This window comes from Pelecanus crispus, chromosome 6 (assembly GCF_030463565.1).
Source record: "Pelecanus crispus isolate bPelCri1 chromosome 6, bPelCri1.pri, whole genome shotgun sequence".
Taxonomy (NCBI): domain Eukaryota; kingdom Metazoa; phylum Chordata; class Aves; order Pelecaniformes; family Pelecanidae; genus Pelecanus; species Pelecanus crispus.
This window is the reverse complement of record NC_134648.1, coordinates 24,016,759-24,036,285: the sequence shown is the minus strand read 5'-3', so window position 1 is coordinate 24,036,285 and position 19,527 is coordinate 24,016,759. Positions and strand designations below refer to the sequence as shown.

At 39.2% G+C, this 19,527-nt stretch overlaps 1 protein-coding gene across 1 annotated transcript in view; it reads left to right on the top strand.

The window, feature by feature from the left end:
• The window catches only part of SLC1A2 (solute carrier family 1 member 2), a 30,855-nt gene that overhangs the window by 8,930 nt on the left and 2,398 nt on the right, over positions 1 to 19,527 (top strand). The window contains exons 5-9 of the mRNA XM_075712104.1: positions 1,501 to 1,627; positions 4,472 to 4,705; positions 8,393 to 8,587; positions 11,990 to 12,124; positions 18,203 to 18,434. Coding sequence (XP_075568219.1) covers positions 1,501 to 1,627; positions 4,472 to 4,705; positions 8,393 to 8,587; positions 11,990 to 12,124; positions 18,203 to 18,434 — 923 coding nt within the window. The remainder of the gene's footprint in view (positions 1 to 1,500; positions 1,628 to 4,471; positions 4,706 to 8,392; positions 8,588 to 11,989; positions 12,125 to 18,202; positions 18,435 to 19,527) is intronic.

The following is a 19,527-nucleotide window of genomic DNA, read 5'->3' as shown; positions in this document are numbered from 1 at the left end:
AGGCTGAATACGATTCCTACAGAAAGGAAATACACAGTTTAGATGGGGGATTTGCTGTAGTATTTTGAGCAATGACTCCCAAATGTTGCAGAGTTTTTTGGTTTGGTGTGGTTTGGTTTTGAATGAAGAAGCAAAAATGTTGGGAAATTGGCATCCAGCTTGCATAAACTGTACAAGCCAGGCAAATTCCTGCAAATGTGAACCAACTTGACTTTTATGACTAATGTAGCAGCTCATTTGGAATGAACGAACAAAACCACCTACTTACATTTTCTGATGCAGAGTCTGAATTCCAGGAAGTTACTTGGTCTTTGACTGAAAAGCTTTTCTTCATTTCTCTATGCTCTCCAGCACACAAACATACACTTCACTTCCCTATTCAAGTGACTCAACAAAGATAGCTTGGTTCTAAAGAATGAGTTTATATCCAGGAGATTGGATTAAAAAAAAAAAAAAAAAAAGAAAGTCTGGGTGCTAAAGTCTTTTCCCAGAGTACTGGTAGCTGAAATTGCCTTCTGAATGCTTTTGAGTCCTGATGGGTTTTTCCTTAGGAATTTCCCAGCTGAGTTCACATATTTTTTAAATACTGAACTCATATCATGACTGAAAGTTTAGCTTCAAAGGGTGGCTGAAGATTCAAACCATCTATCAGTATCAGTTAATAATCCTACTCTGGACACTGAAAATTGCTGGATGGTAAGGGTTAGCATTGGAGACACAGCTCCAAAGTAATACATGACAGATGCACTCAGTTGGTTTTTCACACTGATAGTCCAATGCTCCAGACTTTCACACCTTAGCATTTAAATTTAGGAGCCAAATGTTACTTGTATTGAATTCTATGATTGTGTATCCACTGATAGGCAGTTTCAGTGAGGTTAATCAGTTTAAGGGGAGTTCTGTGGTTTAGCTTAAAGTGCAATACCCACCTTCTCCTCCCACCCCCACCTTCTTCATTTAACTGGAATACTCCTGGCCTGCGAAAGTTGTGTTCTGGGGCTGCTTTTGCCTTTCCCTGTATGCCAGGCCTGACTAGTCTGTAGGCTGAATCTGTCAAGGGACTTCTGCAAAGCTTGAGAAAAACACTCTTGGTCTCTAGCGACTATTTTAGCAACAAAGAAGGGTCATGATATGGTGCTGTGTTGCCTCTCCTGTTTGCCAGGGGCTATGAGGTTTCTAACAGTTGCATGGCACTAAGGAGATTATGGTATAGGTATTTTTTGGTGATCAGATCTATTCAGGAAAAAAGAAAAAAAAACATAGTTGGGCTGTGAAATTCGAATTTAGTAAAATATTGAAGAATAAAAGGTGTTCTGAATATGATCATGAAAGTTGAGTGTGAGTCCATATTAAAAAGTCCCAAGAGATGTGTAATACACTATAGTTCTGAAAACTGGATTAGAGGGTAGTATCAAGACATTGACTAGGTGCAAAAGCTTCCTAAAAACCATGATTTTACTTGCTTTTTTTTTTTTTTGTCTTGCAATTTTTTCCCAATAGGTTTGATAGGATTCTTTATTGCTTTTGGCATTGCTATGGGGAAAATGGGAGAACAGGCCAAGATGATGGTGGATTTCTTCAACATCCTGAATGAGATTGTAATGAAGTTAGTAACTATGATCATGTGGTAAGTGTGAAGTTCTAACTTCTAGAACAAAAAAAGATTTTAAAAAACCTCATAAAACCCTAATATAGCATATAGAGACCACAGTTTGTTTAGTAAACAATGTAATTAAATAGTTAATTTTTTAAAGCCTTCACAGGTATGTTAGAACCACAGCAGCATTATTTCTATTCAGTGGGGATTATTTAGGACACAATCTGAAATACTTCTGAAGGTATTCTGTTCTTTTTTTACTGAAATCCAAGACATGCAGGTACCAGCAAAGGCCTTCAAATGCCACGTTGATCATGGAAGTTCATTACATAGAAAGATACCTAAGCAAGCAAGAATGCCCCACATAAGAACATCCAAATCTTCCTGGATGGTTAGCGTAATCCCAAGGTATTAGCTAGGAGGTATAATTACAAAGAAGCCTAGAGAGACACTTTATTCTTTTGTAGTAAAAATAGTTCACCACCAAATAAAATTCCAGTGGTTTTCAGTGATGTGTAGTCCCTCCACCCATAATTTCTGCAGAATGTGTGTCTTACAACCTTGTGCAGTGGGGTGACTGGAAGGTATCCATCCTGTTTTTGAAGTATACCCATTTGTAATAATGGGGCCTGGCTTGCGTTCAAGGGAGTGACTGCCCAATTAAGACTGAGCCCTTGTTTACATTTCTGGAAAGGGATTCTCTCTTTTTTTTTTTTCTTTGAGATGATTCTTCTGAGGGCTTCCCCAGAGCTATTTGTACGCAGTGCCAAATGTAGCCATATCACACAAAACCAGTTTTTCAGAACATAAAACCACCTTGCTACGTTTGGCATTGTACTACTGTGTTTCGTATCTCCTAGGCCTTTGAGAGCAGAAATAGCCACTCCAATACAAAACATGTATCAAGGCTCATTGCTCCCCATGATTCCCTGGTGTTCCTGGAAGTGATTTCCTGAGTTACAAAGCTGCAGTATGCCTCTTCTCTGAGGCTCTAGATGGACACAGTTCATAGGAAAGGGAGCAAGGTGCCTGAAGCATCATCAGTGTTTCAAAGGGAGAATCTTATGCAAGAGTGATGCAGATATCAACAGCAATGTGGAAATGTGTAGAACAAAAGAAAGAACTTGAAGCAATGACTTTGCATTCTTATTATGCTTCTGCTTTTTGGTAGATGATCTTGCTGCATAAAAACCCAGTTATTTTTATTCACAAAGCCCTACTGCTTTCAGTAGGTACTGTAACCTGCTGCTGTCGACTCTACAGAGAGATGGTGACCATACTTTCATAACACTCCAAGAGCTAGAATTTACTCTTACTTCACTTAGCACCAGTTGGTACACCCAAAACATAATACCTTGCCTACAGTATAAATTTTCTTTAGTAGTCAGTATTGGAATGGCAGGAAATCATTCAAGTTTCAAGAAATTCACTGTAAATGTTTAGTTTTTTACTAATGTGCTTTTTATTTCTCTTTTCATGAGAAAGGAGATTGATGTTGGGAATTTCACTTGTTCATCTCTGTCTAGAATATTTAAAGCATTGTTGTGCCCCTAAGCAGGTTTTTTTATGTGTGTTTATAAAGACAAATGCACTTCTTTATGCAGAGTTACACTGTGTTTCATTGGTTTATGATTTCTCTGCACAGACAGGGAGCTGTAACTCCCATGGCAACTCCAGACTCTCAGGAGCCTGTCATTGCTACACAAACATAAAACAAATCAGACATCTGGCTCTGACAACGTGTAATTCTTTATAAGAAATATGCCTCGTCAAGTTCATTGAAACATGGCTTTTTATGATAACTGGTATAACAGCTGGCCTTGCATTTCAAATGATTGAGGGCTTTGCAGGTTTTGGGCACATTGCTTGAGAGACCATGAGATGTTTCTTGCAGAAAACATGAAGCACTTTTATTCTGAAAATCAGTTTCCTTTGCATTGTCTTTAATTAAGCATCCAAATCACTAATCACTTTTGAAAATATACATTACCATTTATTTTCAGAAAGGCATTTTATTTCCTGTTTCTCCATGTTACACACATTACTTCTCCCAGCTTAAGTTTTATAAAACTGGTAAAGAAACTGAGTGTCACTTGAAATTATATAATATACTAACATTTAATATACTAACATTTACCAGTGCAGGTATAAATATTGTCTTCTATCCATGCAGGCATTTTTCAGGCATTTTTCACTATAGGTGATTATTACATTTTTTTAAATAATATCCATTCATTTCAGATTTTTTTATTACCAAACTGTGCTACCATTATCATCCTACTTAAAAGTTCCATTTATGCCATTGGGGAATTACATGACTGAGGTGACAAAAACCCTACCCTAAGTAAGAAAAGCACATAATTAATGAAGAATCCATAAACTAAAAAGCATTTGTCCAGATTATTGAAAGAACATAATGGAAACATTTGCAGCCTTCAAGATAAAAGCAATTCATTTCAACAAATAGTTTAACTGAAGCAAATAATGCAGCTCCCTGAAACCAGATAAGCAATGGGTTGTAAAAGTTATGTATTAAGAACAAATACTACACCACCCTTTCTAATGATCCAAGCCTGTGTAACATTATAGTATTCTTGTGTGATGTTATTCCAGGATCAAAGACTATTCAGGAAATGCATATTCCATTTGATGAGATGGAATAAAATGAAGTAGATGGGGAATTCGCTGGAGATGGCCATTATTTTTTTAAAAAGATGTGAAAGCTATCCATTGAATTTCCATCAGTTCCTGATCTGCATTTCAGTGTTGAGCTGAAAGCCCCCTACTCTTTCTCCAGTCTATACTCTGTTGAGCACAATTTTTGTGACTATGCTGCAAAGACTAGTTCTGTCTATGCTTGTTCTCCTTCTCCAGGTATTCCCCTTTGGGTATTGCTTGCCTCATCTGTGGAAAAATCATTGCAATCAAGGACTTAGAAGTAGTTGCTAGACAACTTGGCATGTACATGGTCACTGTGATTGTGGGTCTTCTCATCCATGGAGGGATCTTCCTGCCTCTGCTCTACTTTGTGATAACAAGGAAAAGCCCATTTTCATTCCTTGCTGGGATTTTCCAGGCATGGATCACAGCACTAGGCACAGCTTCCAGGTAAGCTTGAGAAATAACAGCTTGCATTATTTTTTAGCAGATTATTAGCTGCTGTTTAGAGATAATACATCTGCTGTTCTGACCTTCACTGCAAAATCATTTTATGTCATTGAATAAAAACTATTTTTAATCCAGCCGTGTTGAGATAAATAAAAATAACCACACACCTTCAGTATTTTTTAAAGAGATTGTACAGCCAACTGCAGAGAGTTGGGAGACCCACTTTCTGTTTTCTTTTCTGGCACTGGCCAAATGACTTGCGCAAATTGTGTTACCTCTGTATGTCTCCTCAACTAGGAAACAGTGATAATTCTATTTATTTTGAAAGCATGTTAAGACCAGTCTCCTTGCATTGGGGAGAAGACATAAAAGTGCTATGTTTCAAGAAAGAAATGAAAAAACCTCTCATTTTATTCTTTCATCCATGTTGACAGAGTAAGGAGACTTCACTGAAGAGCTGAGAATTTTAGACTCATTGCTAATGCACGGAACAGACAAAGTGTGTAGGCAGCTCAGGTCTCAGTAATAAATTGATGCTTTGCATTGAAGCAATCAGTAGATCTTGTGTTGAAAATATTTTTCAGTTACATACCATATTTTAGAGTGGTTTTCTTCAATAAATGTTTTCTTTCTGAAGAAAATTTAATCTTCCATTTTAATTGAAAAGGTGAAAACAAAAAAGCCTAGTTCAAAACTGACCACCAGAAAACTGAGCAGTCTTGATTTCAGGAATGCCTTGAAAGAACTGTAATTCTTCTGCCTCTTTGTCACCCAAACCACTCTGCTGAACAACTTCTCCCCTGATGAAGAAGAGGCTCTGGGGGGACCTTACTGATGTACATAAATATCTGATGGTCAGTGTAGAGAAGGTAAAGCAAGACTCTCTCAGTGGTGCCCAGTGACAGGACAAGAGGCAGTGAGCACAAATCTAAACACAATAAATTCCATCTGAACACAAGAAAAATCTTTTTACTGTGATTTACTGTGATCGTGGTTGAATGCTGGCACAGATTGCCCAGAGAAGTTGCAGAGCCTCCATCCCCGGGCATGGTCCTGGGCAACCGGCCCTAGCTGCCCCTGCCTTGACCAAGTGGTTGGAATAGGTGACCTCTAGAGGTGCCTTCCAACCTCAACAATTCGGTGGCTCTGTGATAAACAATGCAGGATTATAGGAGATATAGCCTGGTTAGGAGTTTCACTAAACCACAATTTCCCTAAGGCTTTTGTTCATTGAAGCGTTCAAGTTTCCACTTAGATTTTCAGTACAAAATTTACAGTGTCCATACACAACATTTGTGGGGTTTTTTTTAGTGTGAAGAAAGGTTTTCCTGCTGGAGTACCAAAGTGGAAAAATGTAGGGGATTCTAAGTGATTCCAGCATATGGATTTACCTGGATACTAGCTTTACCACCTGACTGCTATCGAGATCTGAATTACTGGCTAAACAGAAGTGGACCAGTTCGTAGTACCAGACTAGTGACCACATGACAACAATGACTGTCTTATGGTCTTAACCTGGTGCCTCTGGAAGTTGTAAATGCTTCCTACTCAGAGACCTATTAAAGCTCTTTGGCCAGGCTGAGGAATTGCAGAAGGCATCTATGTATTGTTCTCTTTTAATAAATAAACCTTGTCTCCATGGCCTGCCCACCTGTCCTTGCTTATGGTGGCAGAACTGAAGGGGGAAGATGTTTGCATAGTCCCTGCCTGCTGAGGCCACCAAGGTTCACTGCAGCAATTGTAGGCCATGGCTGATATATACCTTGTGCTGGTGATCTGATTTGTAACAGTAAAGCTAAGGTAGGACTTGTATTTCTGAAGAAAAAGAACCTTATCTGACTGAGTTTCAATGCGTGTCAGTGAATTATATTTTCCATTCTATTTTTCTTTTAATAAGATATAGGGATGTCTTTGCTGTAGGAGGCAAAGTGATCCTGGAACTGACTTGAAAACTGACTAGTAGTTACTGGCTAATGACATGCTAGATATTTTCTGCTATCTGCTATAAATATAGCTGCTAGAGTAACTTATGAGAGAATATACTACATTGTTTTTAGAAAGTATGAATTCTCTCTGATTTGGCTAAACCCACAGAATATTAAGCATCTGATTACCTTTGATTAAAAACGCAGTAAAATAAATCATAATTACAAATATATTTGTAAAGATGCTAGAACACAAATGATTGGTACCATGTATCTGGCTTATCAACATCTGTTAAAAAAATCACCTCTGTGAACAAAGAATGGTCCAGTCATTTGAGCACAAGGTGGTGATCTAGAAGCTCATATTTTCTAACTCGTGTTTCCATAGATGTGGGACAAAAAGAATCATTTAGGAAGTGTCTCAGGCATTTGCCAATCCAGAAGGGTTTGAATTTTCCATAGATCCTAAGCGAGATAGGTCAGACTCAGGTGCCTGTTCCAGATAACCTAGGACATTTATTATGACGCTACATTTTTACAGTTAGGTATCTCAATCATTCCTTAATCTCCCTTTTCCATGGCTTAATTATCTGTAAAATGGGCAGATTACATTTTTTGTACCCAATAGCATCTCTATGGTAGTGGATGAATGAATGAGTTTGAAAGAACCTGAAGTTGCAAGGCACTAACAACTTGCTGCTGCAAGTATTTATCTGAGAAAATTTGGTGAGTCTAGACCTTTACTATTCTATGAGCAAATTAGTATTTTTGTAGGGGCAATGACACCAGAATTAGTGGGATACAATAGTGAAGACCTTTGAGAAATTCACCAACTCAGCTGAAGAAAAGCCAATAAACAACAACAGATGTGCTCCAGCTGCTTATGTATGAAACACCAAAAAAAAGGAATTTTCCCAGGTCAGCTTTGTTTTCAGAACAGCTTCTCAGGCAACAACCAACTTCATTTAGTGGCGGACTTGACCTCAGAGATAACACAGAACAGTAAGGAACCAAAACAGGTTCCTGTATTGGGTTTCATGCTTGTTGCAATAACTGCTTTGCCTGAGGCAGGTAGACCTGCTAGGCAAAAGAAGAAGTAGAAGGTATTTGCATCTACAAGGAAAAAGAGTATGTTCTGTTTTCAGCAGAATTTTTTGATGAAGGTGTTTTATTTTGAGCAAGTGAATGTAATAGCCTGAACTATTCCCACAAAGGCAAGGCACTGTGGATCTGTGCAAGGAGCTGTTCCCCTCTTCCAGCCATCTTTCACATCTTTTCCTATCCTCCAGCTGTGTTTCATATCCTTTCCTGTCCTCTAGTGTCTGGGAACTCCATGGGTTGTATCTTTTTGCCTGGCTTTTTCATTCTTTAATGCAACACTGTTTTCTCCATTCAGAGCAAAGTCACAATCAAAGAAATTTACAATTTGTCCCTATGCTCATAGTTCCATTCATCAGAAAACATCTGAAAACTGTGTTTTTGAACAAAATGCAAGAAATAATTCATAAATGAGCCTGAAAAATTCATCTACACTCTCTCAAGCTCTCATCCCTACTTCAAGTCATGTTCATATCTTGGCCTAGTCCCACCTCCAGCTAAATGTAGTCTTAATTTTAAAATTGGCTAAAAAAGGCTTGAATCACTGCAGAAAGTGGAAGTAGGAAATGTAAACGAGAGCAGAATTTCTGACATATCTCAACCTTATGTGTATATATTATATTGTAATTATGTCTTCTCTACATTTTTGCTTTCTCTCCTTCAGTGCTGGAACATTACCTGTCACATTCCGGTGTCTCGAAGAAAATCTAGGCATTGATAAGCGTGTAACAAGGTTTGTTCTTCCTGTTGGAGCGACTATTAACATGGATGGAACTGCCCTTTATGAAGCTGTGGCTGCCATCTTCATAGCACAGATGAATGGAATTGAGCTGGATGGAGGCCAGATAGTTACTGTGAGGTCAGTTCAAAATACTTCTAGGCTTTGTTTCTACAGACTGTAAAATGCAAAGCTTTTGGTTGGATGTCTTCTCAGTAGCTATGGGATTCACTGTGAAATCCATGGATTTCTAATAATGATATGCAAAAGAATGTCATACACATAGGTCCTGGTTCTCTGGTGTCGTGTGTTTTCTATTATTTGCAGCCTTGGTGTGTTTTACAGTTTTGCAGTTCACAGTACAATATGAAATACAGCATTCTCTCTCCAATGCAATGCCTTTTTTAGTATAGAGGGACACTACAAATATATGGGGCATTAACTTCCTAGAATGTATCTGTTTATATACATTGGAAGAAAAAAAAATGTACCTAAAAAATGTATCTATGTATTTATGTTTGCGTGTACTTTTTCTGTGACTTTAGTGAACGGCAAACAAGGTGGACTGAGAATAGCCCAGCCTGAGGGTGAGATTGCCTGCAGCATGGTCTGGATACTCCCAGACTTGTCTCTAACCCAGCAAATATTAGCTCTAGTCTTTTTGTATCAAGTTGTCATATCGAGGACTAAGCTGAGTATCTGGAAGGACAAAGGAAAGTAGCCATTAAAAATGGATAAGAGTGATTGAAGACTTTTTACTGTAATGGAGTTTTAAGACCTATTAGGTAGGGTGACTAATAAAAAACAATGGCAAAGTTATGGCTGCTGCAGCTAAAGTTAATTTACAGTGGAAAACTTGATGAAGACATGAGGCCTAACATTTTGAACAGTTAAATGGAAACCACAAGTGAAGGCTGCCAAGTTTGCCTTCTTCCTGTAGTTTTCACCCACCCACCTTTCTTTTATTAAACTCTTTTAACACTAAAGAAACTCCTGCAAAGGGGTGTCTAATTCTGTGTTTCTTGCCCAGCTATACTATTTCCACATTTTTCATTTCTTTACCTCCTGCCCCAACCCCTGAAATAATAAAGCCAAGGTTTGTAAAAGGTTCAGGGCTGCTTCTAATGAAGGCAGATGCTAGACCTGCATGATGCATATTTGTTGCTAAGAATGAAAACAGTCATTTCAGAGATGCCACATATTAAACTAAATTGAGACCAGGGTGTCGTGGTTTAGCCCCAGCCAGCAACTAAGCACCACGCAGCCGCTCGCTCACTCCCTCTACCCCGATGGGATGGGGAAGAGAATCAGAGGAGTAAGAGTGAGAAAAACTCCTGGGTTGAGATAAGAACAGTTTAATAATTGAAATAAAGTAAAATAGTAATGATAATAATAACAATATAATAATGATAATAATAATAACAATATACAAAGCAAGTGATGCACAATGCAATTGCTCACCACCCGCCGACCGATACCCAGACAGCTCCCGAGTGGCAATCGCTGCTCCCCGGCCAACCCCCCCCAATTTATATACTGAGCATGACGTTATATGGTATGGAATAGCCATTTGGTCAGTTTGGATCAACTATTCTGGCTGTGCCCCCTCCCAGTTTCTTGTGTACCTGGCAGAGCATGGGAAGCTGAAAAGTCCTTGACTAGCATAAGCAGTACTTAGCAACAACTAAAAACATCAGCGTGTTATCAACATTCTTCTCCTACTAAATCCAAAACACAGCACTATGCCTGCTACTAGGAAGAAAATTAACTCTATCCCAGCTGAAACCAGGACACAGGGAAATTCAAGTCAGGAACCAGCTGTTGTCCAAGAAATTTGGTACGCTTGAACCCGACTTACTCCTCTTCTCCTCTTCTGAGGGACTGACCCATTAGCTGTTCCTGATCTCACCATTTCAAGGCTGGTGTAGCCAGCTTTGTGGCTCACATTTACTAAGCAGGTGGCAACTTTGGGCTATCTGTAAGAAAACCATTGGTTCTCTTCTTCATGCAGAATAGCATTTTTGCTACAACAATATGACAAGAACTATCTCTTGAGGTGGCAATACAAATGAATGAAAGGTTATTAGGTTTTGTCTGTCAAATCCAGTTTGTGATACTGAGGATATTCAAATGACCCAGACATAAACTCACAAAGACTTAATTAGCCTTTGACCAGCCCTAGTTGCTTCATATTGGTCATGTAAATCCTCTGATTTCCTGTTGTTTTTGGGAGAGGGTGATCTTGGATATGGCAGCTAAGCCAGGCTCTGTTTAGACCTGAACAGTGCTAGCTTCATTCCCCTCCAGCCCTGTAAGCGCTGCTGTGGGAAGTTTGGCAGGAGCATTTCCTCACAGAGCTTGGAAGCAATCCCTTACCAGTTCAGGCTGGAAGTACCTGAGGAACTGGCACTGCACACAGAGCCTGACAGCAGAGCAGAGCATCCTGCCTGAATATCTGCTGGACCTGTCTGGGTGTTTAGTAGGCCAGGTTGCACTCTAACCCAGACACCTGACAAATGCATTGCGACCTGGATTGTCTGGGTCAGACCCAGCCATCTGCCAGCTCTAAATCAGGCTAACATCCTCACAGATTAGTCCTGTGGCTAACAGCTGAGGATTTCCCCCACAGAGACCTTTTCCCCCTACCTCTGTGTTGCAAGCACTTTCAGATTTGTTGGGTACACCCACAGAAGTACAACCATGTTATTCATCTCTGTGTTTAAAAAGACAGAGATTCCTTTTTCCTTTTTCCTTTCCCTCCCTCTCCCTCTTGTCCCTGTTTTTCTCCCCTTGGCTTGTTCTCTGACAAATTTATTCTCCATTCTTCTTAGGATTGCCCAATGGTGTTGATATTTGTTACGGTCTGTGCTGTATTCTTACAAACATTTGGAGCACAGACATTCACTCTACTGGTCTTCATCAAAAAATAAGAGAGGGAAAAACAAAGAGAGGTTTGGATTTATGAAACAATCAGATGAATTTTGCTTTTTCATCTAGGATGATTTGTACCTAGGCTTGGTATACCACTGGCTTGTACTGTGGGAGTTTTGGATACCAAGACTTTTACTCTTCTGTACTTCATAATAACCACTTTCTCTCAGCCATTACCTCACAATTCAGTCTTCAAGTACCATAAATAAATAGAAATGAACCACCCTGAAAATTCAACCTCTAGCCACCAAACTTCAGCAAGTCTGGATGATCAAAACTCAGCATTCAACACCCTGGACATGTTGGTAGAGCTCAGAAAACACCAGGCCAAAGATCTGAATGTCATAACCAACTTACAGAACTTAAAACTCGTAGACAACTCTCTTACAACTCTCAGAACAAACCCCATAGATCTGGCCTCCCCTAATAAATATTTTTTGAGAAACACAAGCATGAAAACTATGGCCTGAGCTTACCATGATTTATCATATACTTGTTAGTTTTCTAGGAAGAACTCATTAAAAATAAGACCTTTCTAATGATCACATGAGTATGCAATGAAAGTGTATGTTCCTTTTTGCTGCTACCCCCATTTGATTTTTGTTTTTGCAGTTTGACCGCCACCCTTGCAAGTGTTGGAGCTGCCAGTATTCCCAGCGCGGGACTTGTCACTATGCTTCTGATCCTTACTGCAGTGGGTCTCCCTACACAGGACATCAGTTTGCTTGTTGCTGTTGACTGGCTTTTGTAAGTTGTACTGACTCCACTGCTCAGTGCAGAAAAGGTACCAAAGTAATGCTTGTCTGTAGTGCTTTTCAGCCATGGATCTTAAAGAACTATAAGACTCTCCTCTACAGATGAAGCAAAGGAGGAAATAGGTTATTTGATGAAGTAGGAGACCCTGAAAGCAGCTTCACAGCTGGTACAAATTGTTATAGAGCTACTGAAGTCAGCTTCTATGAGTCAAGGATCTTCTTGTAAGACCCTTGGGCTCATGTTCATATATTTTCTTCTTCCTAATGATGCCTCTTCATCACAAACATAGCTCAAGAACAGTTTTCTGATCTTTGCTTTCATACTCTGTTTCTTATAGTTCTGGTCTAAAATTAAGGACAAATGCTGAAAATGCAGGTTCCATCAGGATATTGTCAGCAAGTTTCAGGGTGATTTGGCCATTTGTAGTATCAAATGTTTTATGCTTGTAGTGGGGAAAATCTATTTCTTTTTGTACATAAGAAAGTAAAATATTTTTAAGAAAGAAACTGTTCTAGGGCAGGATATAAACCAAAGACAAATAAGAAAGCCAACTGAAAGAGAGAAGGTCATTCCCTAGTTTGATTTTACTGACAGATCCCTCAAACTGTAAAGACTGACTTTCATTTTCAAGGAGTTGAGATTGAAGTCCTTCAGTGCCATTGCAGGTCCTCTGACAAGAAACAGCTAATCCACAGATAGTTTGCCAAGGCTTTTGTTCTTCAGCGTTTGAATACAGAAGCTGTAAATATAGCCAGAGCATATGACAACCCACATCCTTTCTCAAGTTGTCATTTGACAATGTGAATATCTTTCTGTCACCTGTGCAGAGCTGACAGGGACTTAGTAGTTCTCTAAGTTGTACTGGCCTCTAGAGGCTTTTACGTTGTCCTGTACCACTGCAGCACAGTATATTCTGGTCAACAGCCATGTCTTCCCTAATATTCTTTTACGTAGTAAAGACATATGCTTCTGTTGTGCCAGCTGTGGTGCCCAGACGGGGAGATACGAGTACCGCTCTACTATTTGTGCATTTCCTCCTACACTAGCAGGCTCAGCTGCCCGCTTGTGGTAGCTTTCAGTCCCAGATACACTACTAAAATTATGCAAGAAGGAATAGCAGAGTTGAGAATGTGAAGATAAAATAGAAAATTAATTTTCTGTCACTATCGGTTGGCTTATTGAGAAGAGTTCAAGAACTTGGTCAATCCTCTGACATGTATTTTGGATCTACTAATACTCTATCTGTTATTACCTATCTTGTTGCTAAGAGTTGTGAAGAATAGCATGCAGCTCCGATTTCTGCTTCAAGGAAAAATGAAAGAGGAATTTACAGCTTGGGAAGGCAAAGGGAAAAGATGACTTACATATTTTATATATAACTGAATATCATAATATCATGACTCAGAATGGTGAAATGAGGCAGGGTTCAGCAGTCAGTACAGCTGGCATAGGGAAAAATGTGATATTCTGTGGGTTTATTGTATTTATGAGGTCATGGCTGAAAACAGGAAAGCGGCATAGGAATCTGCAGCTGTGAGGAGGAGAGCAAAAAGGAGGTGCATACTCATTTTAAATATATGTTTTTGCTGGCTCTCAAAGTAAAGCAAATAGGTAGGTTTCTGCAGCTGGTAGGAGGATGTGCAAAAGAAGCCTGCGGTTGGTTGGTTTGTTTTTTTAGGGAAATGTCATTTAAAAATATTCCTGTAGACTGAGAAGCTCTGCCCACACTAGCAAACCTCAGAGCTGTAAGTTTACCAGCAGTTCTGATCCACTAGTAGGTGTTGCATTTCAGGCTCAGCTTCAGCAGCATTGTTACCACTGGTTCATCCAACCCTGCTTAGGAAATAAAAATGTCTGTACTGTGGAGCTGTGGCAGTGATGAAGGTAAGCATAGGAAGGATAGAACTTCTGAAAGAAATATTTCAAGGTATCTTTCCAAAATAAAGGCCAGGCAAAAGAACCTTTCAACACAAATGGTTGGGTTTGGATCCTTATAGCCCAACAATCAGCAGTGCAATTGCAGCATGATTCAGAATTGAAAGGTAGAGAGAAAAGGGAAGAGAGATAAAAAGGAGATTAAAAGTTCTGTGTCATGCCAGTAGTGCTGTGAAGTTCAGACAAAGTTTGTTGGTGGAAGTGTTGTGCTAATTAACATATGTCAACAGCTAATAGCTTTATTTTCCATCTTCCAGTGGTTGTGTTGTGGTAGCCACGATGATCTAATGAAATATTGAAAATGATGCTGCTGACATTGCTGATGTTAAGAAAAGGCACACAAGCCAACTTTTGAGCAAGCTTTTGGGCACACAAACCAGACCTAAAGAATACCTGAAACAAAAGGTCATAATAAGACATTTTCTTTACTTACAAACATTGTCTTCTTCCATTTCTTTAGATCATCAAATAACATTACAGCAGTATTTCTAACAGAATGTGGAAGAGAAAGTTAATAAAATATTTAAGACCCAATTCCAGCCACTTTTCTATGACCAGTGTGTAAATGCAACCAACCATGTAGAAATATTTGGAATAGGTCTTTTATAACATTTCAATTCCAGATAAAGAAAGCTTTTAAAAAATGTCCTACTCTATGAGTTTTTCAATATTTCTGATGAAAGAAAATATCAGACCATCAATTGATTTTACTATACAACTATCATCTGAAACTGTAGTCTTACCAAAACCCGTTTTGCACAATTTGGTGTAACACAAAGCTGACTTTTGGCACTTGGCACTCTCTCCTTCAAATTGGAGCCAAAAGGTTTCTGTATCAATTTCTTCTCAAGCCTCTTCAATATCTAGAGATTAGGTTGCTCAACCTTTCCCCCTCCCATATGTACATACACAGTGTGAGCTCTTCACCAGGCAAGTTTCCCAAGATTTCACAACTCTCATAGTTTCTCAGTTTAAAACTAAGCACAACACAGCAGTGACATTTAATATGACAGTAATTATATGTCAACAGCTGGAATAAAACCAACTTCTTTTGCTCTAGCCAGAAGCTGGCTACTTTCCAGATGTGAGACTGACAAGCTTAGCGAATATCATAGCACAACCTCAAATACAGCGGTATTTTGCAGTGAAGAGAGAGAAATTAGAGAAAATGGGCTTGGATAGATGATCCAATATTTAAACCTTCATTCAGTACCTCAGAAGAAGATTGCTTGAGTTCTGACTCTGTTCCTTGGCTTAGATCTAAATTCAGAATATTCAGACCCAGTTGACATCTGGATGTTATAAACAGGGCCTTATATAAATCGAATTAAACTATAGAAAACAGGAGCTCTTTGCTATAATGACAAAGAGATAAGGCAAGTTAGACATGTCACCTGGTGTCTGACTTAGCAGGTGTGCTAAGATTTTAATCTTCTTTCTAAAATCTAGTAGGTTGATATACCAGGTTTGCAAGCTTTCAGGGAACAGGAGTAACTTTTTTGCATACTAGCATGCTATATAGGTAGTATGACATTAATAACAGGGGGGCTTGATTCAGTTTTCTCATTTCTATTCTAGGTTTCTCATTTCTATTCTAAGCATTGTTAATCCTCCAGTTCTTCTGTTTTATGCCAGTTTGAGGAAATTAGGCATTAACCCTTATCAGGATTTAAAGAATTACTTCCCAGTTATTCCGAACCCCATTCTTACCAGATATTGAGTTGGCTTTTGAGAGAGAAGTTTGACTTTCAGTCCTATTATTCCTCTCAGAAGCTGTTATGGACAATGCAGAAGTAGCTGTGTTGAGGCAAGTAATTTACTGGACTGCAACTTTCCTATAATGATTTTGTTTACATCATTCCAGCATAGCTGGAATTAATTGGTTGGGGTTTTTTTAACAAAAGAGTAAGTACAGTCATCTTTGTTCTTCTTAGGGTGTTCTTTGGCCCAAAAGAGGTCAGTGGCACTTTGCTGTTGATTCCTGACAGCTGAGACTTTGTCCTTTCTGTTGTAAGGAACTTACTTGTTTACTTTGGTTCACACAGTAGAGCATGTTCTGCAGTAGTGTGCAGTTTGTATCGCTGAATCTCTTGGATAGTGGTACATGCATAGGACTGGAGCATCTCCTCAAATGACCCTTTCAGAATTTGAATTGTGCCTCAATTGTATTTATGTATTGTCTCCACCTTGGTTTTTTTGAATCCTATACTATCCCTCCATTGTCTGGCATCAGTGAATCCTTTCAAAATTTAATACCACTCATTAAAAAAAAAATAAGCAGGTGTTGTTTTTGTGGAGCTATATTGCTGGGTTCAGTATATTTGATGGTCTTAATTAAAGATTAAACTTGGAAAGTCATATTTTCCTATTCTGGCAAACTGACCAGGTTTAAAACACTCTTCACAGGCATGGGATGAGAACTGTATAAAGCATTTGATTTGTGTGAAGCAAAACTGGAAGGATGTTTTCCTCCTATGGGTTGTTAGTTTGTTTGGGTTTTGGGGGGATTGTTGGAGGGTTTTTTTCTTTCTGGGTATTCTTTTGATGACTAAAGAATAAAAATGAACTGCTTCAACTAAGATATTACACCACAAACTCCAAATATGTAAGCATGGTAATGTAGAGAAGGAGAGGAGGAACTTGAAAGGCAATAGAGTTCCACAGCTGGGAAAAGCAGATTTACAGATATTTAGAGCAAAGATGATAAAAAGGGCTCAAAAGTTATCATGGCCACGAACAGGCATGTGTAATGAATGTTTATCAGTTTGGGGTTTATATATTTAGAGGGTGTTTTTCTCAGTGTTCTACGGGAAAAGGAGATGTCACACAAATCTAGTACCAGCAATACTAGAAAGGGTGTTTTCAAATTAATCACCATCATGGGAAATGAGGTCTTAGGTGCTGGCTTTTCTGTCACTTGGCAAATGTCCACACTGTTCAACCTGCCCATTTTGTGTAAATGAGTCTTCATGGATACACCTCTGAGAATCAATCAGTGTAATCGCTTCTCTGACCTATTTCACAAAGCTAGACTCAGTTGCTGCAGTAGCTTTAAATTGCAACCCTCAGCCAGAAGGTTTTTAGGAGTCTTATGTTTAGTTCAGATATGAAGAGGCAAATTAGATTGTAAATTATTTCAACATGTGTAATATAGCCTACCTGCAGCAGGAAAGCAGGCAGGAGCCTATAGTCCTGCAGTGGTCTGTAAGACCACCTCCTATTTTTGCAGAATTTTGGGCAGGTTTGGGGCAGAATTCTGAAATCAGGGAAAATCCACAAGTATGAGTTCACTGCTGACAGAGCCACATTCTAAAAAGAAGACAGGAGAAAGATGGCATGTCTGTCCAATGGCATCCTGTCCAGGAAGTGCCAACAAACACGTTTCTTTGTAATGAAGCATGTGAGCCTCTGTCGGCACCCTCCTACAACAAGGGGCACTTGTTACTGAAATGCTGGCACAGGCTCATAATTTTGTAGGCCATGACCTATATTTGGTTGGCTCATATGCTGAGCTCTGGCGTATGGTAGTGTGAGTGGGCATGCTGCCATGCTAACAGATGACCGTCTGTAAAGATGGTGCCAGGAGGGGAGCTTCAGTGGCCTGAGCCTTATGGAGATATTTCAGGCGTTTTTTCCCCTATAGTTTGCTCACTGAGAGTAAAGGGAGAGGCCATTTCTTAATCCGTCCCAGAGATGAGAACACTTCATCAGATTCAAAATCCTTTTCTCTGTATGCATTAAGTTCAGTTCTCTGATAAACTGAGATTAAAAAAAAGGGCAATGATGTGAGCCTGGCACCCTGACATTGAAACCTTCAGCTCCAGAAGCAGGTGCTGGAGATATCTCAGTCAAGCACAGCTCTGCAGTTTGGCTGTGTCTCTAGCGCAAGTTCTTTGCCAAAATCCATGAGTATGAGCAGCTGAGACACATGGGAGTTTGCACATCCTCCCTTTCTGAACAAGTCCCCTGGGAAAGCAAGCTTTTTCAATTTCACTTGAAAGCTCCCATCTTTCTGTTCTAAAGATGCTTTAAACTTTCTGAAATAAATGCAGTAACTGTAACATTAACAGGGCTGCCATGCCCTACTTTTTCTTCCTCATGCCATTCAGCCTCTGCCTTTTGCTTCTTTTGTAGGGACCGGATGAGAACGTCAGTCAATGTAGTGGGGGATTCTTTTGGTGCTGGCATTGTCTACCACCTTTCCAAGGCAGAACTTGACACCATTGATTCCCATCATAAAGGGCATGAAGACATTGAAATGACCAAGACTCAGTCAATCTATGACGACATGAAAAATCATAGGGAAAACAACTCAAACCAATGTGTTTTTGCAGCTCACAACTCAGTCATAGTAGATGAGTGCAAGGTACCTTTCACATTTATGGATATTGAGACATGTATATAGCACTGCATGCTTTATTTTATCTTATTTTTTAACCTGCATGTATTTTTCAAATCATTCTGCAAATAACAATGTGATAACAAGGTCCATGAACTCCAGACATTTTGAATGAGTTTGAGCAGTTCAAAAGATGGGTTTTTTGCACTCTTGTTAAAAGTTGTCATTTGAGGGGAAAAAATCATGTACATTGTTTACATATCAAAAGGCAAGATGCAGTGTATTATGGAATATGCCAAGATGCAGAGAATATGGCATCACCTCCTAGGGACATTTACTTAATTTTCTATGGCAACAGAGAACTTAATTGCAAACCTAAATGAAGGATAGATGCAATTCAGATGCAGGTGTTATTTTCTGACTGCCTTCCATGATATGCTCTTCAGAGATGGACATGTTGAATGCACTTTAGCATCAGAATGCTCCTGCACACTTACAGCATGCTTACGCTTTGCCTCTGTCATCATTCCTGAGTCATGAAGACACAAATATCACATTCTCTCTCTAATCCTTGCTGTAACTGACATGAATTATTAATAGTCATAATAATGTTTTGATCAGAGCAAAGTGAGCTTGAGAAACCCCACCAGTTGAATGAGAAAACAGTTGGGGAGGTTAGTGGTTAGCTAAGCACCCACCACTAGGACAGGGCAGTTTAAAAGCAAGAGAAAGTTTTTTTAAAGGAGAAAGGGAGTGAAACAAGCTGGAACTTTTCGTTTTATAGTCTTTTTTTATTTATTAATACTCTGATCTGATCCTGTACACTGTCTTTGACACGGTGAACTTGCCAGTGAGCCTACCTTAGCCATTTATCCAAACAGATTTTCTTGCATCTTCCAGTTGCCACAAATGAGCCAGTATCTAACTGTGAATGCCTATACTAAGTCCATTAGCAGATCACCATATATATTGGAAATATAAGTCTTATTCTATCACTTTCACCTGTCTCCAGCCTGGCTGGAAATGTTCTTTAGAATGTATTTTTTTCTAATGCTTACTTCTAGATAATGTCAGGCCAAACCTGAATTTCCAGGGGAAAAAGTCATACTTAATTCAGGAA